Source organism: Emys orbicularis, chromosome 7 (assembly GCF_028017835.1).
Source record: "Emys orbicularis isolate rEmyOrb1 chromosome 7, rEmyOrb1.hap1, whole genome shotgun sequence".
NCBI lineage: Eukaryota > Metazoa > Chordata > Testudines > Emydidae > Emys > Emys orbicularis.
This window is the reverse complement of record NC_088689.1, coordinates 124638694-124666366: the sequence shown is the minus strand read 5'-3', so window position 1 is coordinate 124666366 and position 27673 is coordinate 124638694. Positions and strand designations below refer to the sequence as shown.

The 27673-nt window shown below is 47.1% G+C and overlaps 1 protein-coding gene across 1 annotated transcript in view; it reads right to left on the bottom strand.

Annotated features, from left to right (window-relative positions):
• Nucleotides 1-27673, bottom strand: part of LRIG1 (leucine rich repeats and immunoglobulin like domains 1) — a 131996-nt gene that overhangs the window by 26602 nt on the left and 77721 nt on the right. The window contains exons 4-8 of the mRNA XM_065407623.1: nucleotides 11854-11991; nucleotides 10504-10647; nucleotides 7486-7629; nucleotides 5685-5828; nucleotides 224-367 (exon numbers count right to left, since the gene is read on the bottom strand). Coding sequence (XP_065263695.1) covers nucleotides 224-367; nucleotides 5685-5828; nucleotides 7486-7629; nucleotides 10504-10647; nucleotides 11854-11991 — 714 coding nt within the window. The remainder of the gene's footprint in view (nucleotides 1-223; nucleotides 368-5684; nucleotides 5829-7485; nucleotides 7630-10503; nucleotides 10648-11853; nucleotides 11992-27673) is intronic.

Here is a 27673-nt window from a genome sequence, read left to right as displayed (position 1 = left end):
ATAAAGGATACATAGGGATCCCTTCCCTCCTCAACACTGAAATACTTCTGAGGTGAAACACAACAGCTGCTTAACAGCGCACAGGAACACTTAGGAGAATTTAAAACTGTAAAGTAAGGAAGAATGCTGCATCTAAATGCAGAGGGAGATTTGGGGGGGGGTGAGTGTGTGTGTGAGAGAGAGAGAGAGAGAGAAAAGCGGAGGGAGCAGCCAGGTAACTTACAGAACACGCAGGTTTTTGAGTCCTTTGAAAGCTCCCTCTGCGATATGGTTGATGGAATTGTGGCTGAGTCGCAGTATATGCAGTCCTCCCAGGTCTGCCAAGCTCCCCTCATCCAGTCTGGTTAGGTTGTTATAGGACAATATTCTAAAGAGAAAACCAAACAGAAATCCAATCACTCTACCCGGCATTGCCTGAGCCGCTCTACAATATCCATGTTGTCTCCAGACACATCTATGCCTCACCTGCAGCTCCTATATAAAACAGTTACCGTAGGGAGGCAGAACAGGTTAGTTAGGTGAAAACCAGGGCAGCAGTTTGCAAATATCACCAAGGGGAGAAGGGATGACCTGGAGCATAACAATGAGGGGCAGATCAGGTAGTGCTAAGTGTAAGTCAATCTCTGGTTATGATTCTATGACACACAGCCATCACCATCAACCCCAGTTGGGCCCAATCTCTCCTCGCAGCTGGACTCAAAGAGGTAAGAGTAGAGACGATCACCCTTCCCTCCTTGCTTTGAGGCTGCAAGATGCTGACACCTTCGGAAAGGAAGATTCTGAAATGGATGCAGATTCTTTGCATGGCCCTGGCTGTTGCATCTTCACTCACTTCTGCGAGGGGAGCCCCAGGCAGCTAGGTGTGGGTGTCTCCACCGCCTGCCCGCCAGTCGAAAGCGCAGGCCAGAGCAATTGCACCCACATAGCAACTCAATGTTTAGCAATGCACGTTTTAATATTTCCCCTTTGTGCAAAGTAAAGGTCACCCATCGCAGCCCTCCTCCAGTCCCTCTGCCCTTTATCTCAGAGTGCAAAGCATGCTGGAGATCCCCTAGACTAACAGTGATCAACACTGGAGGGCTTTCATCCGTCCTTTTCCCATCGCATGTGCTCGGTCTGGCTTTTTTTTTAATACTGCTCCCGTGCCATTCTGTAGCTGGTACTAAGAAAAGCTAACAGGCAGGCAGTGCAAGGGAGTCGAGGAAGCTCCTTGGACCAGCCAACCGGAGGAAAAGTGGGGGAATGCTGCTAGCAATCAGCAACTCCTCAGGCAATGAATAGCCCCACCCTTATAGGAAAATGCTACAGCATTGCCACAAACACCACAGCACTGCTACTGCACAGGGGCTGTGACAACTGGCCAATCAAGGACTGTTCTGGTGAGGGAATTCCCTGGTGGTATACACAGGCAAAGCCATCACTTGCTAGCCCAGGGAGCAGAGTGCATGGCTGGTTTTAGTCAGATTTTCCCTGGGCTCGGGCTACTCCCAGTTGCTGGAGTGGCCCTTTGGGACTGCTGGCAGTTGGGTACAAATCAGAGTAGCCTCGGGGCTGCTCTAAGTTGCCCTGGTGACTAAATAAGGCCCAGCATTGGGGTGGGGGTGCACAAGTGTTTGGCACCGACCCAAGCTGAGCAGGACCAGAAAGTTGGCCCACAGGGTGGGTGACTCAGGAGTTCAAGACCCAATGGAAGTCACTGGAACTTGTGATCCTAAGTCACTTAGGCACCTTTGAAAATCTCACCCATTTTGCTCTGGCCAAATACTGAAGCCCTTTGTAATATAGGCAATGAAAACAATCTCTCAACTCTTTCCAAACCTCCAGATTCCTCGTATAGCCCTGCCTCTTAACCAGCCCACTTAAAAATGTGTCTAGGGCACACATGAAAGTCATTGCACAAGCCAAAACCTAAGTCAAAACAGACATATATTCTTAAGCACCGCAAGTGTCATTTACTTGGCAAATGAGCCGTCTGTCTTTTAAATGTGTGAGCAGGAAGGCGTTGGAAGAAATTCAGCAGAGATTAATGAGTTTCAAAAAGGCATAGGACAACATACTTTAGTTTCTAAAGAAGCTGTAGTGTTAGTTATGAAGAACTGGCAGCTGATCAAAATTATGTCCTCACCTGTGATTAAAGAATTTGGCTTAACCCTCCCCCTGACACACACACACAAAAACCCACTGCTAGAAAGTAATCCTAAACCTGTCTAGGGAAAAAACCAGTTCCCTTTGATATTACCCAGAAGGGTTTCTGCTAGGATCGGTAAAGGCATGTTCCCTCCAGATTTTCCTGACGTCACTTGAAGATGGACAGCAGCCAGCTTTAGAATATCTTTGGGTATGGTGCAATCAGCCGGAGAGTTTCAGATGCTCAGCACCTGGTCCTCAGCGTGCTCATATCTCAGCCTCCCGCTCACAGAACAGGCTGGTTTACAAAACAGCCCATTTTCCTCCTCAGTACTTTACATGAGCCAGGTTGTGAGAGAAGCAGGCAGGTCTGCACTGCTTGCCCTACATTTCTGTCACTCTACCAGTGAGAAACTATTAGCATTCTGCTTCTGCAGCATGATATTTTGGAACAGCCTGTCTAAATAGCTCTTCTCGGCTGGTGTCAAGCTAGGTGTGTGGAGCAGAGAGCAGAGGGAGTGATGATAATAAGAAAACCAAAAGGGGTAACTGGTACCCTGTTAGATAGCCAGAAGTTCTATTTCTGATTTACATTTGAGTACGTTACATTTTCCCTGAGGTTTCATTCCCATGAAATCAAACTGTGGATAATGGGCTTCATTTTTTTTTTTTTTTAAAAGGTCCCAGTCTAGTTCCCCATTTGTATTTGGTGTATTTATACCAGCATTTTAGGTCTGAAATTGGGGGTTTATTCTACTATGTAGATGTCCAAGTACCTGATTTGCTGGCACAACCAAGCATTTAAGACACCTCCCCGGTGGCGTAAGTTTTCCTTTCTTTGACATCTTCTATACCAGTCCAAATGCTTGGGCTATATTTCCTCCCAACCAGAAGATGGAGACAAACACAAACAACCTTTTATTGGCATCATACTCTGCTTCCCTCCCATGAAAGGGTCTACCCATCTCATGGGCTTCGGTTGAGTCTACAAAAATGTAGACAGAAAACGTTCTCTGATAACTGAAAATCAACAGCTTTAACAATAACAAACAAAATCTGAAGGAGACTTTTCCAATAAGGCCTGAAGCTATGTCTGCAAAACCCTGTAATATTTTGCAAAGGTGTGTGCTAACGTCCAGGTGGCCACCTTACAAATATGGTTCCCCCCACTTTCAGAACCAATCCCATTCAGACCGAGCATGTCTTAATGGCCCTGGCACCTTTTCCTCAGCAGCAATGTAGGCTACCGTCAAGTAGGGGGGAGGGATAGCTCAGTGGTTTGAGCATTGGCCTGCTAAACCTAGGGTTATGTCTTCAATCCTTGAGGGGGCCACTTAGGGATCTGGGGCAAAATCAGTACTTGGTCCTGCTAGTGAAGGCAGGGGGCTGGACTCAATGACCTTTCGAGGTCCCTTCCAGTTCTAGGAGCTAGGATATCTCCATATATTATTTCCTTAATCTCCTTCCAGATCCATGACTTGGCTGACGACAGTGTTCTCCTTAGCGCAGTATCAATACGCTCTGTGACTCCAAATTTGGCAATTCTGCCCCGCTAGAGCTACACTTCCCTAGACATGCCCAGAGAATGAAGACTTCCTTCCCTTTGATTCTTTAGGTTTGAGCAGGACGTGGGTGAGGCAATGGGCTGACTCTCAGAGAAGGCCATTGGGCCTCAGCTCTGAAGTCTAGGAAAATTCTTAGCACCATCCTGAGCTAGTGAAATACAGTAACTCCTCACTTGAAGTCCTCCGGGTTAACGTTGTTTGGATGTTAAGTTGCTGATCAATTCGGGAACATGCTCGTTTAAAGTTGTGAAATGCTCCCTTCTAAGGTCGTTTGGCAGCTGCCTGTTTTGTCCCCTGCTTGCAGGAAGAGCAGCCCGTTGCAGCTAGCTGGTGGGTGGTTGGAACCAGGGTGGACCGGCAGCCCCGTATCAGCTCCCCCATCAGCTCCCCACTCCCCTAAGTTCCCTGTGCAGCAGCTGCCTGCAGTTCAGCTGTGTCCCTCCCCCCACTGCCATGTGCTGCTCCTGCCCTCTGCCTTGGAGCTGCTCCCCGAGACTCCTGCTTGCTGTACGGGGGGGAAGAGGAGAGCTAATGTCAGGGTGTCTCTCCCTCCCCCTGCACCCCGCTTACCCCATCTTCCATAGAGCGGGGGGTGGTGGAGACACTACGGAGGGAGCTTCTAGGCAGTAGCTGTGGTCTCAGGAGGTCTCAGCAAGCTGATTGAATTAACAAGGCAGTGTACTTAAGCCTGGGGTCAGCTACTTAAAGGGGAAATGCGCATTTTTTCTCTCACACACAGGGTGTGTGTCTCTGTCTGCCCTCCCTCCTTTCCTGCTGCCGCCTAGAATGTGAGAGTTAACCCTTGAGGGCTCAGTCAATTGCTAGCTCATTTAGCAGTGAGGCATTCCCTGGAAAATATCCCACCCTCTAACTCCTCCACCTCAACCAAGCTTCCCAATCGCTTAAAGTTGCATTTTTCAGGAACATAACTACAACGTTAAGTGAGGAGTTCCTGTACCAAACACAGCTCTTTATGTCAAGTGGCCTGTGGTTATCAGGCTACATGCCGAGCGTATCGCTGCAGGAAGCAGTACCTTTCAAGGCAGCCAGTCTCAGACACGTCTGATAAATTAGATGAATTGTTCATGAACATTTTCTCCAGACAATATTTCTTCTCTCATCATCAAAACATTTCTGAATTTGAGATCTAGTATCTTTCTCAATGGAAAGGGGAACTCCTAAAAATGTTTAGCTTGAGAAGATCTGCTCTAAGAATTATTCTGGGGACAGTTCTCTGGCCTGTGACAATAGGAGGTCAGACTAGATGATCACAATGGTCCCTTCTGGCCTTGGAATCTATGAATCTCCTAGCAGGATGAGATCTGAAAGCAGGAGCTACAGTTCCACAATAAAACTGAACTTGTCAGGTTTTTCTTTTAAAAACAAATCCATATTGTGTTTTCTAACCAAACAGCTTAGCATGTTTAGGGAGTGACTGCTAGTCCTGTCAATATTGCAAGCATCCCAAATGTGTCTCCTTCATCGGAACATTAGCAATGACAGAGATGCTGACATCTCTCCCCCGAGGCCGCATACATTTTTATTTATCAAAGAGATCGTAAATGAAATGTTCACAGCTGGGAATCTCAGGAGAACGAGGCCAACGTGTTTACCTTCCAACAGATGAGCCCTATAGTAAGAGTAATTTATAAACAGAAGAGACAAGAGTAAAACACTTCACTCATTGCTTTTGAGGTAGCCAGATGTTAGGTGGTTTAAATGTGATTATTTATTATGTCAACTGTAAAATACAGACTAATAAAGCAAAGTTTCCTCTGAGCTATATAGTTGATTCAGTGCAAGAGAACACAAGTCTGGCAACTAGATAACCTAAAAGGAGCCGCAAACTGTAACCTCAATCTGCCTTTTAGTCCCTGTAAACGAATGTATATTTTTTTAGCAGGATCTATTCCTTATGCCCAGCACAAACACCTTTCGAGCAGGTACCATAATAACTAACAAGGTCGTTATTGCTATCAGGAAGCAACTTACAGCTCGTGCAGCTTCTGACAGAACTTCCAGCTCTCGGGGTTGATGTAGGATATCAAGTTGTTACTGAGGTGAAGTTGGTGGAGAGATGAGAGGCCGTAGAGAGAGCCGCTGTTCACTTGTGTCAGGCTGTTATACTCCAGGTGCCTATGAAGACAAGAAGGGTAAATGACAGACTATCCACACCGTCAGGCAGCACCAGTCACATTTTGATGCCGTTTAGGACTTCCAAAAAGAACTGGGAAACTTTCTATAAAATGTTCACTTTTCTTTTACACCCAGGTCTGTACATCTCGACACACACCCAACCATGCGCGCATGCCTGCTGAGTATGTAAATACAAGGACACGCAGGAGGAAAAAAAAAAAATGGAGCTATTTAATCATCCTTTGTTCAGATGGGAAAACTGCCTCCCAGACACACTTCACGCCTTCTCCCAGTGTCAAACCAGGAGTTAGTTCCCAGAGCTCTGTTGCAACAAAGGCTAAATGGTATTGCCCAAACTCTTTTATATTCCCCTAAAGAATTGGACAAAGCTAATCATTGTGTATCCACAAGCTTCAAGGAGTCTCTGGCATTGTTGTTTTATTTATCTTCGGGTTTTATACTGCTGCTCACCATCACAGCATTTGAGTGCCTTCCATGTAAAATCAACAGCAAAGTTTACTAGACCTCATGGAGTTTCTGGCACATGTCCCTTTTGCGGATCAACACTATGTTGGGTTAGGATTTGGGGTTTTTTTTTTGGGGGGGGGGGGGGGTGTCGGGGAATTGATAAGGGTTCGGGAATAAAAGGGCGTTCGAATTGTGAGTGTCACTTATGCTGGAAAGGCCATGCAATGTTTCCTAAAGATTTCTAAAGAATACATAAATATATTTCAAGAGGATTCTACCATGTACATAAGGCATAAATGGTCAATTTGAAATCTTACTAGAGGAGCTCTGGTTGACCATGCTGTGGAAGGGGAGTGAGACTGTTGTTAAATCCTTCTGTCCAGCTTCCACTCCAAATCAATTCCATGGATGGTCGCCTAATCACAGTGGTAATGCAAGGAGATCCTGCAATGTGAGGCACGTGGCTATGTCCCCGTGCAGAGCCCCTTTGAAGTCAATGGGGCCCTGAGAGGCACACTGCAGGATCAGGGCTTTAGTTTGCACACAAATATACGTGAGGTCTCTGAAATAATCCCTGCCGGAGGATGTGTACTGAACAGCTGGCTGGCAGCGTTCAGAAGCCAGGGATCTCTGGGACCATATTCTAAGCAGTGTTGGATATATGGGTGTCGTATCTCCACATAGCAGGAGGTGTTTGTCCTGAGAAACACCTGAGGACACTAAATGAGGGCAGTGTCCAAGAGACGAGAGCAATGGGAATGTACCTGGAAACGGTAATTTATTCAACTCGTGTAATCCGGTCAGAACCACCAGCCAGACTCAATACACTGACACAGGGATACAGGTTGCTGGAGAAAGGGGAAGGGTTATGTGTGGCAGCACCCTGGAATCCAGTGCACGCATGGCACAGAAAGAGGCACCAGTAATGGCATTACACCTTCCCTTCCTTTTACAATCGCCTGAAGTAAAGCAGTGTGGAGGTGTCAAAGCAGAGCAGAGACTGGGTATCTAGTGAATGAGAGGCAGAACCGAAGATCTCCGAGCACAAACATCCTCCACCTGCTGTTGTGTGACGGCAGGCCATATGTCAAGAGTGCCCACCAGTCCCTGGCAGAACTGTGGGGGAAAGGAGGAGATCACAGGAGAAGTCCACACTGCACAGAGAAAATAAATCTTTCCCCCAACTTACAGAACTTGCATCTTGGCCAGACCCCAGAAGGCCCCGTCGGTCAGTTTGCTTATGTTGTTGCGTTGCAGCTTCAGAATGTCTAAGCTGTCCAATCCATGGAACGTCAGGCCTTCAATCAGGCGGATCCGATTCCGGTTTAACTCCCTAAAATCATCAACACAGTAGAAATGTATTAAATCCCAATCCTTTGTCATGAAATCATCTGTGTGACACACAATGGGGGGGAGGAATGCCAACAACGTCTCCATGAACTGTTCCCATGAGAGAGCAGAAGGGCATCGGAAACGGGCCAAGAAAGTCACCAGGGCCCATTTTCTCTTAAACAAACGCCTTCTTGAGCAAACTCAGGGCTTAAATTCTCAGAGTATTTCCCGGAGCCTCCACCCAACCATTCAGGGCTCGGGGCTTCAGCCCTGCGGATTTGAAAATATTTACCAGAGCTCTGCTCCGGCTGAATTAAAGCCCTGAGGAAAACTCCAATATAGGGCAATAAGTAAAATGGATGTAGAATAGTATTCCCCTCCCCCATATGCTTTTCAGATAAGCCATTTATACTTTTCATCAACTGAGTTCAATCTTCACACTTCATCTGTTCCAACACAGAAGCACCATTCAAACCCATACAATTAGGGATCAGCATTACATCCTTACAAACCTCTATTTATAAAGGCTTGTAACAGGCCTGTAAAAATTTACTCTGACAAACATATGTCAAGTGTGACCCCAGATGCAAATTTTATTACTAGTTTGGAAGGATAACCTTCAGTTTCCTTGCCAACGTTAGCCTTTTTTCCCTATATTAAGAAAGTAATAAAGAAAGAAACATGAGGTTTCCGATGAAACCTCCAAAATGTTTTCTTTATTAAGCATTTTTTTAAAACTAAGGAAAGTTTAAATAAAACTTAGGAAAGCCAATTATTTCTGTGCACTATACTCACCAATAATACGTGAGTATAACTGGTGACTTGACTTAACCTATACTCAGGGCATTAGAACAGGCAGTTACAGATCATGCCATGAGTTAGATCTAGGCACCAGGATGAAACGCCAGCCCCACTAAAGTCAGTGGCAAAACTCCCATTGACTTCAAGAGGGGCAGGATTTCATCCAGCATGGTGTACGAAGAACAGATGTATAGATTTAAACAGGAAGGTCAAACTTTCATACTACATTCAAGCCTGCCTCCAATTTTGCACCCGCAAAAATGCCTGTGCTCCTACATTGTGTGTGTACAGCAGTTACCTGTATACCAGCTTGCTGGGGTGCAAAACCAACCCAATGGAGGCGCCTTCTCCACTTCCCAGTGGGAGCCAAGGTAGCAGCTGTCACACCAGCATGGGCAATACACAGGGCTGGGTTTTTTGTTTGTTTGTTTGGGTTTGGGGGGGGGGGCGGGGCGGAAGCAGCTGCTTTCTGATTTTTGGGGATTAAAACTCAGCTTTAATGCTATTCTAACATCCTTTCTGAGCATGATTAAAAGACTACTTCAAGCTTGCCACGTCCTGCTCTGCAGCATTGCTAGCGATACTACTCAACCATACTTCACCTGAAAAGTTATAGAGGATTAATTCTGAAACTCCAGCTACCCCAGCCATACCACTTTGTGTGCAGTTCTAGACAGGTAGATGTTCATTCCTATACCCATACAGGGGAGAATTAGACTCATTTGAAAACCTTCCTCCTAAGGAGCTAAGGAGCTCAAATACCACTGACTCTCCATGGAATGTGCTCCTACATAGCTTAGGTGTTCTTCAAAACTTCCTGGCAGATGTTCAGTGCTGAAGGAAACGTGAATCCTGTATGCATCCAAGGGCAAATTTACATCCATGGATGTACGCAGTCAAGCATCTCATAAGCAAGCTTCCCAGGGGACAAGCAAAATGTGGCTGGGTAGTAGGAGTAGTTTTTAACTGAAGCCACGGGCGGTGGGTGAACCCCGCACTTCGGGGAGGCTAGTCTCCCGGCCCTGCCCCCACCTGCTGGAGTTCCAAGACCCTCCACTCCACGGCCAGAGCCCTGGCTGGCCTGCCCCAGCTTCCCAGAGCTGCCTGACCCCCTGGCCGGCCCGAGTCACCCCAGGCTGCCCCTAGCCACCACAGCCCCTGGCCTGAGCCCCGAGCTCCAGGCCCCTAGCCAGCTTCAGGGGAGAGGCAGACTGAGAGCAGGGCCTCAGGGCAGAGCGTGGGCAAGGCCTCCCCTGACCTTCGATACCCACTGACCAGGACTACAGCTTGAACAAAACTAGGCACTTTGGGTTTACTTAATAGGGTGGTGATGGTTTGCCATTTAGAGGTACTGGTTTCAATCTTATCTATGGTCTTTTGGGCAAACAGAGCTTGATCCGAAGCCCATCAAACTCAGTGAAAAGACTACAGCAGGCCTTAGATCTGGCCTGTAAAGGGGAAAAGCTAAACGATTAGATTGACTGTTTGCACATAAGGCACATTTATAGATGCACATGTAGATCTCTGTCTACGTAGCTCACGCTGTACCGCAGCCAAGACAATAGCAACGTGTGTGTTAGCTCATCGAAAGGACTATTTTGGCCGCTCAAATATCACTGCACAGTTTAACAACCTTCCTTCGTTGCATTTTTATTGCCACATAAAGATACCTGTGTGGTCTCGAAAACATAATGCTGTCACTCAGCTCTTTCTGCCCACTTGCAAAACACATTTTTTCCCCAACCCAAAAAATTTTACTGGCTGCTTTAAGGGAAAGAGATATATTTGATACTGTAAAGAGCTGAGAGGCTGAGCAGTTACATTATTTTCATCTAAAAAGAGTGACCTAAATAAGTGAATAGGTACGAGACAGACAAACAAACACACACAACACCCCACCCCCACTCTCTTAATTTGTTTTATTAGGTGTCGCCATAGGACTATTAAATATAGCTTATTCCAAGTTTTATAGATGCAGGGTGAGGAAGGGTTACATTTGGTGTGTATGTCCTCAGGGAAATTTTGTCTCCATAAAGTTTGGTTAACCTTAATTAAAGTGCACATTTCTACTCACAGTTGTGTTAGCCTGGGTAACTTGAATGCCTTAACAGGAAGCAGGGTGATCCTGTTTTTACTCAGTCGAAGTGTTAGCAGGGACCGTGACAGACTATCAAAAGCACCAGGCTCCAGGGTGCTGATTCGGTTGCTCCCCAGGTTGCTGTAATAAATCAGCACAGAAAACATAACGGTTGTGTCAGAGGCCTTCGTTGTTAGTTATCAGCCTTTGCTTGGGCTCCAAACGGGCTGGTGAAATTAGACACATTACATTGGAACCGAGCAGGTTTGGGGACAAATAAAAACAAACACGCTTTCCCAAAGCACATTGCCAGCGCCTAGCAGAAGGTGCTGAGTGCCCCTTCAGAGATGCTCGGCACCACCTACTCCAATGAAGGAGACAGTCGGTGGGCTCACTGTCAGACCCATAGCATACAGGGGCCATTGCTGTCACCCCATTCTGATGGCACCAGTTCCAAAAATTGATGCCCTCCAGTCAGAGGAGTGGGATCAAACCCACAGCACACACACTCCTTATGCACACACACGGCTTATGAGCAGAACCTGTGGAGGCTGTTTTAAACGTATGCTGAAGCATCACTATTTTGTGCCTTCTAGAAAACACATAACGTAGTATCACTGACCACATACACATTAGGATTATGCTGTATTTTTCCTGCATGGCTCAAGGGGAGCTCGTTTGGCTCCCTCTGACCGCTGGTATGTATGGCTATAAAAACGAGGGTTACCCAACGTCCATTTTAACGTGACTACGTGATCACAAGGAAAACAGCCACTTTTCCCCAGATGCAGGTGTCTGCTTTCAGAAGCAAGGCACAGACCTCAAGGTAGACAAACACCTGTCCGGGATGGTCTAGGCTAGGTATGCTTAATCCTGCCTCAGCCTGGGGGTGGACTAGACACCCTCTCTTCCAGCCTTATGTTACTAGGGTTCCCATTATGGAAGAGCTGTCCCTGCTCTGGATAGTTGTTTTGGCTTCAGGTTTCCATAGTAATGCAGGTTTTGGCTTCGGGTTTCCATAGCAATGCAGGATGCCCGCACCTGAAGGGCACACGTGCCTTTCTCGGTCACTGTACACCGCTCCCAGTGCAGCTAGCAAAATGACGTCCCTGCATTATTCACAGATCCATCAGATAACAAAAAGACAAGGCTGGAGTGGGGTGGAGGTGGGGCAGGGGGAACAGGGACACAACTGGCTGAGTTTTAATTCACTGTTGCATTTAGAACCCACAATTATAATGCTCTATTTGAAATGTTTGTTAGCAACCCTTTTATAAAGGCAATTTTAAAGGCCTCCTTTTTGCTGCGGTAACTCGACTAATGCTGTTCTGAACAAGAAGAACTTACAGCTCCTTTATGGGAAGTCCCTGTGGAAAGCAGCTGCTTCGTATTTCCGTGATGTCATTGGAACTCAGGTCCAACGTTTCCAGGGCAACGTAAGGCTTCAGTTGACTTGCTTCAATGCTGCGGATCCTGTTGTGATGCCTGAAACAGACAGGATGAGAATTGGAGAGAATCAAGTTTCCTTAAAGAAAAAAAATATAACCAGAGAGAGCAATTGATTCCATCACTCGCCAGTTAGCTTTCCACACTGGTATTTAATGTATTTCTGAAACAACGGTCCAATCAGAAACCAGTGTCAGAGATACATACACTGGCTCCCTGCTGCTTCTCTGGCTAGTCAGACTGTAGTAAATCACAAACATTTGGAGATTTTTCTATTTTGGTACAAGACTTTCTTCGTTAACTACCAAGTCCACTGATGCATTTTCCTTCCAGAGATTTGGGCCCAATTCTGGATCCCTTCCATACCCTTAACTCCCAAAATAAATGTATTATTAAGAGAGACTGCAGGATTGGGATTGTCACAGGAATTCTCCCAGTGTCACCTGATGATTTAGCAAATTGCCAAAATTCCAACATAACACACACAGGCTGGGATTTTTCAAAGGGAGATAAAGAGACACCCAAATCCCAGTGAAAGGCTCTGGGGGTTGTTTGCCTAGTTGTGAGGCCCTTTTGAAAAGTCCCAGCTCTAAGCTACAATTACAATGATTTCTAACACATAGAAACAGTATCCAGGGGCTTGATCCTGCAATCACTTCCTAGCATATTGTTTACTACCCTAGACCAAACAGTGAGCTTAGAATAACTCTCGGCACTAAGCATTGCACTCAGCAGTGTTTGTAGGATCTGGCCCCAAAGTAATGATTCAAGCCAGCTGCATTTTCATCAATAGTCTGGAGATTTAACATTGGAATCGTTTTGCTCACAGAAAGCATTACAAATCACTCACTGGATTTCCACAGCTGTCAAACAACTGAAGAGCTCCAAATCTGTTTGCACCTGGAGAGTTTAGTTTTAAAATAAAAGCTCTCTCTTTTCTTTCTAACTCCTTTTTGGCCTGACTCAGAAGGAAGAACAGCAACCAAACTTTACAATCTCTCTCTATATATTGGGCATTAGACACAAACAGTAAAGCAGATGACTGACATGAATTTAGATCAGCGTGAACAGTCATTGCTATTACAGGCAAGGCTGAAACAGACAGCTCTAAATAGAGACATTCACAGACACTTGAGAACCTGCTGAATAATAAGAGATAGTAAAGTGATTTCAGACAAAGACTACAGCTTAATCACGCCAGCTACCCTCTAAGTAAAGGGAGAGGGGTGGGGAGCCAGCCGCCAGCCAAAGCATTCTTGAATGCAAAATGGGAACACGAGGCTCTCCAGATCCAGACCAGATCTTTTAAACAAACACTTGGGATCCAATATTCACATACAGGGATTTATCTTTGAACATGTCCTTGCCATCTCCCTCTCTCTGTTTCCAGATCTTCCCCGGCTTGTATAAGTCCAGGCAAAACCCTTTAACAGAAGCCCAGCTCAGTGAATTGAAATGTTTTTAACGAATGGTGAGGAAAGGTAACTCTCCACAGCACAATGTCCTCTTTCCCTCTCCTTAATAAAAAATGGATTGTTTCTCCACAGATTAAGCTGGTGGTTTAAAGAGACACTGTGTCAAATTTAAATTAGTCAGTTTCAAACATTCCACTGTCTGATGAATCACCCTTGGAATATGATAGGCCTGATTCTCATTTATGCCGAGAGTAAAATTATCAAAAGGTGTCTCAATGGTTTAGGAGTCTAAATCTCATTGAAAGCCAGTGGGATTTAGGATCCCAAGTCACTTAGCCACTTTTGAACATTTTATCCTAAGGCCCTTTTTGCACCATCCTGGCCACGAAAAGGGGTCTAACGGTGAGGAAAGCCCCTTTATATGCTGCCACAGTGGCATAAATAGGCCTTAGAATAAATAAGAGTCAAGCCCTGTGTCCTGAAATTTAAAAAAAAAAAAAATCCTTAAAAACATTTGAAATAACTTATTTTTGCTCTCCTTGTTGATATATGTAAAAGTCATTTTAGCAAGGAAGAAACAAACTTCAGCCTTCTCATTCCTGCAATGAATTCTACATGAGAGCGATCCCTGAGCCAGAGGGTATGTCTACTCAGCAATAAAAGCCCCGCAGCTGGAGCCGGAGCATCTACACAGCAATTTTTAACCCCGAGCCTCAATGAGCAGACCTGAACCAGTCATGGGTTTTTTAATCCCCATGTAGACATACCCTGATACTCTATATTCTGATTGTATGCCTAAGGGAAAACAGTGAAATTGACTATGCAAAAGGGGCTGTCATATCCATAAATTAAACACTCGGAAAAAAGAATTTCTCTTACATCAACTGCCCTGTGTTAATCATCTGAATTTGTCACTTCAGCAGGTTCTAGGGTGACCAGACAGCAAGTGTGAAAAATCGGGACAGGAGGTGGGGGGTAATAGGAGCCTATATAAGAAAAAGCCCCAAATATCGGGACTGTCCCTATAAAATCGGGACATCTGGTCACCCTAGCAGGTTCCAGTTTTCAGACAGCAATATGATTTTTCGAGCTGACAGCTTCCCTTTCAAATGAGTGCAATAACAGGTAATGTTAAAACAAACCGTAGCTAAGAGCCCAATTCAGGAAGCACCTAAGCACATGCCTAACTTTAAGCAACACACTTAAAACCATTTCTGTTCAGCAAAGCATATACTTAAAAGATAAACACATTCTTAAGTGCTTTGCTAAATAGGAATGAACTTAAGCGTGCATTTCAAAGCTGTGCTGAATCAGGGACTATGCGTTCAACTCTGATCTCAGACCTACTGTTGGAACCAGAATCAGAATCTAGCTGTAAATTGCCAGGAATTGTAGATTGATACAAAAGAACATCAAGAATCTATAAATTACCTGCTGATTACTAAACACAAAAAGCAGCAACTCTATAAGGGATCGAAAGCATGAAATGGCTTCAGATGTGCAGAGCAGTTTAGAAGCAGAAACAGATGTCATTTTTTGGAATATTAATATTACTGTATGTATATCATGCATCAAAAGCACAATGTCCCAGAGTTTACCACAGGGCCCAGTTTAAGAAGGAAAGGAAAAGGTGGGTGAAGTGTAAGATACTATTTTGGCCTGAGCCATGTTCAAGCAGTTTCCAGGTGACTTCTGTCCATGCAGCTGTTGCTTTTTCTTGTGCTGCAGCTGGTGGATTAAGGGGTGTGCATTATTTCACATAGGAAAGCCAGGCTTCTCTCTCTCTCTCTCTCTCAAAGATGGACCAACGGTAAGTAATGACTCCCTCCCAGCACCACCTCCAGCCAGTTCCAGCTGGGGAACGTCAGACAGCTTGCTGCGAGCGCTGCGCCATCTCAGCACATCGCACTTCAAACAAAACCAGCCCCGATGACTTTTCCTATACACAGCGTGTGATATAAATACAACTTATTCCAAACTCCACCAGCTTGATTACATTTTCTTTTTCGTGCTTTCAATAGACACCGAAACACTGTTTAACCCTTCCCGGTATTGCTTGGGGCTTTTTTGCTCAGTTTCCTTCGTTACCATTCCCCAGGCAATTTGAAAGCAGAGTAAATTGTGAGGACATTATGCCCCTATCTCTCCCCCTTTGCAATGCCTGGGAAAGAGGGGGATTTTACTGAGTACCCGTTATTTTAACTTCCTAGACTGCACAGGTTACAGATGAAATTTTAATGAAAATACCTGATCAGCCTTGAAACACAAATAAACGGTGCTTCCCCCCCACCCCCCACAATGTAAACAATTTTACTGTCTCATGTCCGCCACTGTTACCACAAGAGTACAAGATGACTATGTGTTTGCTGTGATGACTATGCTTAATATGAGATCCAGTAATTAGAGCCAGGGCTGGCAGCCAAGTCTCTGACCACCTAGCTTCCAGCTCTGGTACTGACTCATGCCTGGGGCATGTCAACTTGACTCTTCTGTACCTTCAGTTTATTCATCTGTTTTGACCAGGATGCTGTGAGGCTAAACTCATTCAGGTCTGTAATGACTGTCAAAGACTTTCACCTGAAAGGTGCTAAATGAGCAAAATATTCTAAGTGCAAAGTACATACTCCGCTACGTTAGCTTTACTAGTCTTTGTACAGCTGTGGAACGTGCCTACACCGGTAATTCCAAACTATTCAGATGAACCTCTCAAACCATCCACTTCCCAAGCCAGGCAAAAGCTGAGAACCGGTTTCCAACAAGTAGTGAATACTTCCTTGGCACTCTTTGGCACTGCTCAATTGCTTAAAATTTAAAAAGCAAATGGAATGGTCAAAGGAAACAAAGAGAAGGGCTTAGGGAGGGGGAGTTGGTTTTTTTAAGTGGGGGGAAAGACAGGTGGTGCAAGTTCAAAAGATCACAGCATTTCCAGGAATCCAGGCCTGTGTTTTAGAAGTAAAGTTACACCTTAATCCCCGGGGGTATCCTTAGTGCTAAATGTTTTAGTGTCTATTTATTGATAAACAGGCTGGTGAGGCATTTTCCACTGGTACTAACTGAAAGAAAATTCACCTTTCACTGCTACAAAGGGCTTTTTTATACAATAAAGGTGCACTGGCCAATTCAACTTAGGGTGTAGTTAAACCAGTGCAGAAAGTTGTGTGGACTCCCTTATTTAGGATTCAATCCGGCTTATTTCAGTTTAGATTCACTCTATTAGGAACCAGTTTAAGTTAAGCAGAAGAAAGCCACTCTTCAATGGAAAATAAGAGGGTTTGCACCAGTTTAAATCAGTTAAAATGGATTTAAATTAGATCAGTGCAAATTTCTCAAAGAGACAAGGCCTGAGTCGATGCTGTCTGGGCCGTATTAGTGTGCAGTGCAAATGTTTAATGTGAGAGAAGAGTGGAGAGGCGGGGAGAAATCACATGTTTAGCCTTCATCTAGTGTCAGTTTACAGTGCTGGCTGGGCTCTGGGGAGAAAAAACCGAATACAGCAAACCTATTAAACCAACACCTGTTATAAGCATCAAAAATAAAATCAAGCTTCAAAAGAGAGAGAGACTTGAGCGAATATGCATTTCAGCTACAGTTCTATTAACGTTCAAACACATTGTCAGAATGAGCATAAAGTGGGAGTTTAGGAACAACTAGAGGGCAGAGAAATCTAGGGATAAAAAGTCAGTTTTTACTCTTGGGTAATATTTTCAAAATGGTCAAGTACCAAAGGAGCCAGACCTCCCGGCCAAGGAGAATTATAGGCGCTTGCTACTGAAGGACACCCAAGGGCTGATGTCAGGGAAAGGCCAGGCAAAGAGGGCATGGTCAAGAGTTAGATCAAAGACAGTGTTACATGAGATGGATCAAATATACCGTGACTAACTGATGCCTGGAATTACACGCCATCATTCTGCTCGCTCTCTGGCAGCGACTCCCACCCCAATTCCCAGGAAGGTTAGAAGAGGCTGACAGCATTAAGACCTGCTTCCCTTAGAAACATGGGAGAAGATTCATGGCACAGGTCCCCACTGCTGTCACCCCAGACAGAAGTGCCATCTGTTCAGCCCACATTTTCCCTACCTATCCTATAAGTAGAGCATAAAAGCCAAACTTTCTCAATAGCCTCTGCTAGATGGGCGGATTTCTTCACAAGTATGAAGCGGGCCTAAACAACCCATATCTGTAGATTTGTGCTTTAATTTAAAACAAAAAAATTACATTTCTAATAAACACTGTCGTGAAGAAAAGTTTCCACAGGTGAGCTGAAAGCAAACCAAATCTGCCATTGCCTTCCTGAGTCTGCAGTCAGGCATCTCTGGTGCCTCAGCTGCTGCTCTTAGCTTTGCCAAATAGCAACAGAGTGAAACTGAAACTTTGGTTAGTCTCACTGTGCTATTCAGCACCCTGAGGGCTGCAGAGCATAATGGTCAAAAATAATTCCGGTTTCACATTGCTGCTGCTTGGCATAGCTGTGAGCAGAGGCAGAGGCTATAGCTAATCACAAGGGAGGAGGTATCCAAAAAACCATGAAGTTGGGTAGAGTAACAGAGACCTTTCATTTCTCCCCTTCCCACAGCAGCCATGACGCTGAAGGAAGCCGGGGGAGAGAGTGACCGAGACACATGCCTTCCCCAAGGCTCCCCCTTGCAGACAAGAGGCTTAGAGCTGGGAGGAGAGACAGGTTGCTCTCCCTTCCAGCAATGGGAGGGTGGAGGCAGTAGAGTTTCAAATTCATCAGATAACTTAGGCCAGGTCTATACTAACCCCCTAATTCGAACTAAGGTACGCAACTTCAGCTACGTGAATAACGTAGCTGAAGTTCGAAGTACCTTAGTTCGAACTTACCTCGGTCCACATGCGGCAGGCAGGCTCCCCCGTCGACTCCGCGTTACTCCTCTCGTCTAGCTGGAGTACCGCAGTCGACGGCGAGCACTTCCTGGTTCGACTTATCGCGTCCAGACAAGACGCGATAAGTCGAACCCAGAAGTTCGATCGCTCGCCGCCGAACTACCGGGTAAGTGTAGACCTACCCTTAATCAGAGGCTGGTATGAAAACAATGGAGCCCTCAAGCAGGGTAAAGTGACTGCAGCACATTGGTAGAAATCCCAGCTTCCTCCTTCTGCTCATGAGCTTTGGGTAGCTGGGAGATGGCCGGGCTTTCACTAAGGCACTATCTCTGGACCTTAATGGTACCTCCACCCTGCCATGCACCTACCTCTCGCTACTATGCGTCCAGGAAGTTTTTCAAACCCTGAGCCCTGGATCGAGTATAATTAGATACGGTGCATTTTCAGTTTGGTTGGATTGCATCTGACTGCTGCAAAATGAGGAACATGAAAAGCATCTGCCTTCCCCTCCACCACATCTTTAAACCTAGTTTAACCTGAATTGTGGGGTTACATTTTCCATCCTCAGAACATTACGGGGCAGAGACCTAGCTGGTGCACATAGCTACAGCTCCACTGAAGTCAGCTGAAGATATGCCCCTGGACAATTATTGTTGGTGTATGTCTGTATCTCTTTAAAGGAAAGAAAAAAGCCCTTAGAAAACTATAAATCAACTCAGTGGCAATGGGGGACAGAGGGAGAATGTGTTTGTAAGTCAGTTCATATGTTTTGAACTATGCAATAAACCAGGAGGATAAAGCTTCTCATGTGACCCTAAAAATATTGCTATTCAAAGCTTTGTTCTATAAAAATATTTTATTCCAGCAGAACTCTTTATTGGAGGCAAAATATTACCCCTGGAATGAAATCAGGTTAGTTATATGAAGGGAAGCGCACGAGAGATTAACTGACTTGCCGAAGGATGTGCAGAAAGCCTGTAGCAGGGTTGGGCAGAGAGCCCAGCGCTTTAGCCTCCTAATCCTGTGCTTTAGCCACGAGATCATCCTTCTCCCTGCAAACTTAAATGGCTAAGTATTTATGAATAATAAATATCATTGGTCACACTATACAAATAATCCTTTGCAGCCCAACTTTGCCGGCAGGTGCGTCTAACTTACTTGCATGCACTACATCAACGTTTCTCAACGACCAGTCTGGGCACTGGTGCCAGTCCCTGAGATCTCCCTGGCACCATTTAGGAAGGCAGCAAGCAGGTCTCTGGTATCAAAAAGGTTGAGAAATACTGCACTACATCATGTCACTCTGCACATCATCACCTATAAGGTTTAGACTTTTACCATCAGAACAAATTGTACATGTTTGTCAGTAGTCCAACCTCCCCATAATGAACACGTGCTGTATTTATTTAAGGGAACAGGGCCGCTGTCATTTCAGAGCAAAATTGCGTGGGTTATTCTCCGGGCAGGAAGCGAGTATCCATATAAGCAACCCCCACTTTTCTCAGATGTTCTAAATCAGGGGTCGGCAACCTACGGCACACGTGCCAAACACGGCACGCGAGCCGATTTTGAGTGGCACGCTGCCTGCCCAGTGAGAGGAGGAGGAGGAGGAGGAGGAGGAGGGGCGGAGGGGCCGGAAAGCGCCACGCTGTGGGAAGAAGCGGGGGAGAGGGGAAGGTTGGCTGCAGCAGGACCAAGCTTCTGCCTCCTGCCCCGGCAGGGGAGAGCGGTGGGGGGGTGGGTCCCAGCCCCCCGCCCCACTCAGCCCCCCCACCCACCGCTCTCCCCTGCGGGGGCAGGAGACAGAAGCTTGGTCCTGCGGCAGCCAAGTTTCCCTCCTCCCCCGCTTCTTCCCACAGCTTGGTGCATTCCGGCCCCTCCGCCGCTCCTCCTCCTCCTCCCTCTCCCTGCCCGCGATAGCCCTTGCGAGGGGGAGGGGGAAGAGCGGCAGCCTGCACACAGCTCCCTAGAGCCGGCAGAGAGAGGTAGGGACGGGCCTGGGGGAAGGGGGTGGAACAGGGCATATCCCTCCCAGCCCCCTGCCATGAGCCGCTCGGGGCAGGGGGCTGGGAGCACCCCCACGAGCCGAGCACCCCAGCCTTCTGCCCTGCACCCCCCACCCCCAGCCCTCTGCCCTGAACTCCCCACACCCCCCACCAGCCCTCTGCCCTGACCTCCCCCCAACACCCAGCCTTCTGCCCTGCACCCCCACACTCCCCCCCAGCCCTCTGCCCTGACCTCCCCCCAACACCCAGCCTTCTGCCCTGCACCTCCACACCCCCCCAGCCCTCTGCCCTGCACCTCCACACCCCCCCAGCCCTCTGCCCTGCACCTCCACACACACCCCAGCCCTCTGCCCTGCACCCCCACAGCCCTCTGCCCTGACCTCGAGTCCCCCCCAACACCCAGCCTTCTGCCCTGCACCCCCCACACCCCCAGCCGTCTGCCCTGAACCCCCCCTACCCAGCCTTCTGCCCTGCACCCCCCACACACCCCCAGCCATCTGCCCTGAACCCCCCCCACCCAGCCTTCTGCCCTGCACCTCCACACACACCCCAGCCCTCTGCCCTGACTCGAGTCCCCCCCAACACCCAGCCTTCTGCCCTGCACCTTCACACACATCCCAGCCCTCTGCCCTGCACCCCCACAGCCCTCTGCCCTGACCTCGAGTCCCCCCCAACACCCAGCCTTCTGCCCTGCACCCCCCACACCCCCAGCCGTCTGCCCTGAACTCCCCCTACCCAGCCTTCTGCCCTGCACCCCCCACACACCCCCAGCCATCTGCCCTGAACCCCCCCCACCCAGCCTTCTGCCCTGCACCTCCACACACACCCCAGCCCTCTGCCCTGACTCGAGTCCCCCCCAACACCCAGCCTTCTGCCCTGCACCTTCACACACATCCCAGCCCCCTGCCCTGACCTCGAGTCGCCCCGCTCAGCTCACTGCAGGCCTAGGTGAACAGAACCCCAGGCTGGAAGCGGGCTGAGCAGGCTGGCGGCGTAAGATCAGCATTTTAATTTAATTTTAAATGAAGCTTCTTAAACATTTTGAAAACCTTGTTTACTTTACATACAACAATAGTTTAGTTATATAATATAGACTTATAGAGAGAGAGCGTCTAAAAAACGTTAACATGTGTTACCGGCACGCGAAACCTTAAATTAAAGAGAATAAATGAAGATTCGGCACACCACTTCTGAAAGGTTGCCGACCCCTGTTCTAAATCATCAGTTCCCTGGGGAATTTTGGCAGATTCTCGTGCTGCTGCAGATATAGCCCCAGCTCTGTTTGTTCAGGTGGAGATTGCACGCACAACAAGAGTAGACCAGTTGCAAAACAAGCAGCCATTGCACTCTAGGGCCCTGCACAAGTTGTGTCAACTAGCTTCCTAACTAGATAGTACTCTCCAATACTCACACAATCTGCAATCCCCAGAAGTCAAATTACCTTTCATCGCAGAGGTATTCCATGGCCTCCTCTCTCCCCAGGGCTCCTTCCGGCTTGGACTTTATAATGTGCATAATACAAAAAGTCTCCCCATTTTCTGTTGGGTTCTTACAGCCATCATGTAATAAGCACAAATCAAGGAACACAAGTGGTAGATCCACTCAAGCTAAATTCAACTTACTACACATAACCATGGCAGAAGGTCTATTCCAGGGGTGGCCAACCTGTGGCTCCGGAGCCACATGCGGCTCTTCAGAGGTTAATATGCGGCTCCTTGTATAGGCACCGACTCCGGGGCTGGAGCTACAGGCGCCAACTTTCCAGTGTGCTACAGGGTGCTCACTGCTCAACCCCTGGCTCTGCCCCAGGACCCGGCCCCACTCCACTCCTTCCTCCCTTGCTCCTCCTCCTCCCCCGAGCCTCCTGCACACCACAAAACAGCTGATCGTGGCGGGAGGGAGGTGCAGGGATGGAGGGTTAGGTGTTGATGGGGGGGCTGCTGACGTGTTACGGTGGCTCTTTGGCAATGTACATTGGTAAATTCTGGCTCCTTCTCAGGTGCAGGTTGACCACCCCTGGTCTATTCTATGCCCTATACATCCTCTCCACTGACAATGGTACATTGTAGTGATCCCTGAGCAACTGGGGAGGGATACTCAGTGGTTTGAGCATTGGCCTGCTAAACCCAGGGTTGTGAGTTCAATCCTTGAGGGGGCCATTTAGGGATCTGGGGAAAAAATCTGTCTGGGGATTGGTCCTGCTTTGAGCAGGGGGTTGGACTAGATGACCTCCTGAGGTCCCATCCAACCCTGATATTCTCTGATTCTTTTCCTTCGTCAGGCTACGTTCGGCCACCGCAACAGCAGTTGAGGACAGACATGCGTTAAGTAAACTCTTCCCAGCTATAAGCAGGCAGCACCGGGAGGGTGTGAGGAAAGTCACAAAGGACACCCCCAGTTTGGGAGTAAAGTCAGAACACTGCTCACAAAACTCTGGTGAGCTTATTGCATCCCTGATGAATAATCCAAGGGGGCCACTACCCAGAAGTTTTGTGCCGAGCAAGAAGAGGGCGGCTGAATCCCCCCCCCCCCCCAGAAGTCTCAGACATATCTTAGAGCAGTTCTGTGGGGGAAACAGAGGCAGACATGGAAACTTCAGATTTAACACTTTCTTACTATGAGCTGTGGGTACTCGATGCTTTTGTTAGGAGCAAACAGTCCTCCACAGCACTCTTGTGCTAACACAAGTGAACAGGGAGTAGGACAAGCCATAGCGATAGCACGCACGCCTCTCGTGTGCCACATGCGGCTCTGCAGTGGGTGTTTGGGGATGTAGTCACTGGATACAGACATATGGATCCATGTGCACAGGCAGGACACAAACTAATTCAGCTGCCCCAGAGTAGCCTTGAGGGTTGGAGAATTCCTTCTCCAGCCCTCCCCCAGCACCTCAGCTCCAAAGGACACAGGCTATCTACATGCTGGGGCCAGGTGTAGGGCCTGAGGCAGACACAGCTCTATAACTGAATGCTCTCCATGTGCCAAGGTAGGAAAACTACACTGCTTCGCTGTCCCATCTGGAATGTTGCTTTTGCAACAATAAGGGTGAGATATTTACTCACATCAGCCCACACCCCAATGGTACATTAAATATCACAGACCCTCATAAGTCGGACCGCCTAGCATCATCTGTCTTACACTTCATTGGTAAGTGGCATTTTGTACCCCTGTCTTGCTGCACTCTGGTAATTCCCCTGTGCATTTCCGAGAGTGGCATGGACACCCAAGGTTCTGGCAGCTGCTAACTGATGTAAAGAGCAAGTAAAAAACAAATGCCAACCAACCCAAAAATACCCAGGAGGAAGAGCAGGAGACAAGTTCCTTGCTGGGCTGTTGTCCACGGGAGATTTGGGCACCCAACACTTCGGAAAATTAGGTTGGGGACATTTACCACCAGGAAGCAGCTGGGGAGATGGGATTTTCCTGGTTGTCCCCTTGCACATAGCCTGGCAGCTGCCTTCAAGTAGAAAGCACATTGACTATTTCGGCAAGATTATGGAGGGCCAGGGTACAAGCCCCCAACCCCGTTGGAAGGAAGTGCCACACAAACTGTTCCAGGGGAGTCAACGGGTCTACCGGTGTGAGACTGGTGTGATGAAAGGGTTCCTCATCCGGCCCCGGGTGACTTGAAAGAAAGATGATGGGCTGGGGTTTGTTGAGCTGAAGATGGAAAACTCCCCCAGGTTGAAAAGGTTTTGCTCCCACACAACTGAGCTCTCCGCATTACAGGAATTAGAGAAACACAACTCACTACCAAACCACCCCATCTGTCGGATAACCTTTTCCAGCTCATTTCCACAGGCACAGACAGGTTCTTGTCTAACTCCTCACCTCCAGCAGCTAACTAGGTCTGGTCATCAGCCCCATGGATGTGCGCGCACACATGCGCTTAGAGATTACTTCATTTAAGAGTTGCATTACCTCAGCTTCTGCCATGAGCCAAACAGTTTTACAGGGAGCCTCCAATGTCCGACTGATGATGGGGGCCCACATGTTTTCCCACAGTCAACAGGGCAAACCACCACAGGGGAGGACACATTTAATCAGCTCACAGCCCCACCGGGTGGCCAACATCTCGACAGGTGGAGTATGTAGCGCTTCCCACTAACTTGAAAAGCGTCCCTGGTTCTAAGAGGTGATCAGAGAACGCTGCACTACTAGCTTTAAATCATTTTAACATCGGGCTACAGGAACTGTACACAATTGCCAGGGCTTAAGACGGTGATTGATTAAATAGCTCAGTGAAGGTAGCCGGTAATTATTCTAACACTGCCTTTGTAATGTTCATAATGCTCGACTTTCAAACTAAAGAGCAGGAAATAATGTTAAAATGGCAGAGCCACTGGAAGGCTGCACATGGTAATAACGGAACAAATCCCCTTGCGGGAAAAGAAAGTATAGAATTTAATAGACAATAGCCTTGTGATGGAAAAACACTGCCCTACAGAATTACCAGGCCTCTATAGTATTCCATAGATTGGGTTAAAAATTCAGCAGTAAAAGCACCGTTCTCTACAGAACTAAGAGAAATCCCCCTGGTGTCATCTCTAATAAATCCAATAACGTTTCCCATCAGGGCACAGTAACAGACCCAACCAGACTCCAGCCAAATACTCTACACCTTGGTCTACACTTAGGGTGACCAGACAGCAAATGTGAAAAATCGGGACAGGGGGTGGGGGGTAATAGGAGCCTATAGAAGAAAAAGACCCCAAAATCGGGACTGACCCTATAAAATTGGGACATCCGGTCACCCTATCTACACTACATACTTACTTCAGTATAACTACGTCACTCCGGGTGTGAAAAATCCACCCCCGAGTGACGTAGTTATACTGACCTCAACCCCGCCGTGTAGACGGCACTATGTCGGTAGAAGAGCGGAGGTGGGGTTAATAAGCCGACAGGACAGCTCTCTGCCGTCGGCTTAGAGCATCTTCACCAGCCATGTCACAGCTGTGCTGATGTAAATCTGCAGTGTAGACCTGCCCTTCATGTTTTATATGTATCGGTCTTTTTCAGTCTCCTGGGCTCTGCCTGCACCTCATTGCATATGATTCCTCTAGCTCTTCAGTGAACTCACGCGGCACTTGATATCATGTAATCCTCACACCCAGATGCTGGCATTCTGAAGTACCCCACAACAACCCCTTGCACGTAACCCCAACACACTGTGTGTATGCCGTTGCCTGATCCTTTAAGGGGTAATAATAATTGTATTGATTGCTAATCGATACTAATTAATGAGCTGAGAGTAACAGGGTTCTTGTCCCAGAATCAGGCTCCACAGAGCTAAAACCGACACGTTCAATATCTCGTAGAGAACCTCGGGTTGCATGGCAAGGACACACACTGAGGGAAAAGCAAAAGCCTTTGCGATTTTTATTAAAACTATTAGTAAAGACAGAAAAGCTCCAAACCATCTAATCAGATAGGAATAATACAGTATTGGGGATATCTGTAGTATCATTCCTTGCATATGCTCATACTTCTACCTTTCTTGAGGACCTGGTGGTGAGAGACAAAGGACCAGCCCTGTCTCTGGCACCCTGAATGAGTCCAATGGTCCATCCGAAGAAGTGGGTTGTAGCCCACGAAAGCTTATGCTCTAATAAATTTGTTAGTCTCTAAGGTGCCACAAGTACTCCTGTTATTTTTCCAATGGTCCAGATTCCCCAAAACCCAAAGATTGGTGGTAGATAACAATAAAGAGCTGAAGGGTCAATTATGGGAAAATAACCCATGGTGGTTTTGCCCTATTACTGGGCGTGAGCACTATCATGAATATTCATTCTGACGCCCAGGCTTCCATGTCCAAATCCAACTTTCCCACCCTCACGGTATTGGGGTGCTCTTATCCTCTAAGTTAACATATTAATGCCATTTAACTCATTATCATATATGTCACCTATTGCTCAAGCAAGTTTGTGGTTAGACATCTGCCCACAATTCTATCCTAAAATATCCAAGCCTAGTATCAGCTCAGTGTTCTTTCGGTTGCCTGGTACCATTACATACCAACTCCTTATTGAGCCAGCTATTCCAAGTTCCCCAAAATCTAGGATAACTGTCGCGCCATTTTATCTATGCTAAGGGTCACAGGCCTACTATACTTATGCTAACTTGCTTAAGCTGATGTTTTACAGGATACAGGCCAGTAGATTCTTTGTGTTGCTGTGAAGTAAAATATAAATAAAAAGCTACGGTAGCTTGATGAAAACTTAGATGAGAAAAAAATCTTTCATAAGTAAATGAGAAGAACTCAAAGGGTCTTTACTCTCTGGATCCTTTGCATTTTCAGCATTCATTTAAGTTTTTTTGGCACTTCGACATGTCAGAGCACAAGGTCTTTTCCTGAGCACATTGATACAACTGATGTGGTTTTAAAAAATGCCCCCCCTGGTTTTGATCTGTATTTATTCACAGCAGACTTTTGATCTAGCCATCATGTGATTTTTGATATCTTTTACAACATACAATTTCCTACGCCTTCGGCATTTGATCCTGCTGCTCCCGTTAAGAGAGTAAAACATGTGGAATAGGCAGGATTAAGGTATTAGTCTCTCAACACAGAGACTGTCTTATCTGCCTCAGCAGATCACAAAACCTGTTATGACATCAAAGCAAATTAAGATGTCTCAAGACAAGGCGGCCTCTGTCACACATGCAACTGTGCCACTAGTTACAGAGCTGTTCCACAAGCACCAGACACTTGTCGCTGTCTTTCAGATACCTTATATATTGTGATTTCAGTCCTCTGGTTTCTTTTAAAGTTACACGCTCACAAAGGGTATAGATCTGCTATAGAGGCCACATAAAATGCCCTTCGTCCATGGTGAGGGTCACATCTCCACAAACTGCGTGAGCCCAACCCCTGGGCACCATCCTATCGGTGGCTTCCAGGTGCAGTTCAAAAGTTTTGGAAACGATCTACAAAGCTGTGAGACTTCTCCCTGTGACCCTCTTAAGAGGGGCTGGGCTGCTTCTTCTGCTGGTTCCCAGGACTGCTGGTGGGACACCTTGGCTAGAGGCTACTCATCTGTGGAACTTCCTTGGTTTGTCACAGTTTGGCCGGCTTCAGGGCATACTTGAGGTGAGGCGGGCAGGTCTAGGTAGCTACTGGGCTAAAGCAACTGTGCGTCTTTGATACAGATGATACTGTTTATAGCTGAAGAGAGTCACCCATGTGCTACGTTGTGGAGGACCACATAGGGGTCTCCCGGCCTCGCTTTGGGGTGTGATATGAAATTCCCAAGTTCCTCAGAGCTCCTCCTTCAGCAGCTGAGGGTGCAGGGAGTAAGTTAAGGGCTTCCTAGCCCAATTCCCATCTCTCTTCATGATCTTGCTGTGGCACTAAACCCAACAGCCTCCCCTCTTCCATATGGAGAACAGCAGCCTGGGAGAGCCTTTTTGACAGTGTCACTCAAGTCAGAGGACTGGACTTCACATTTCTTT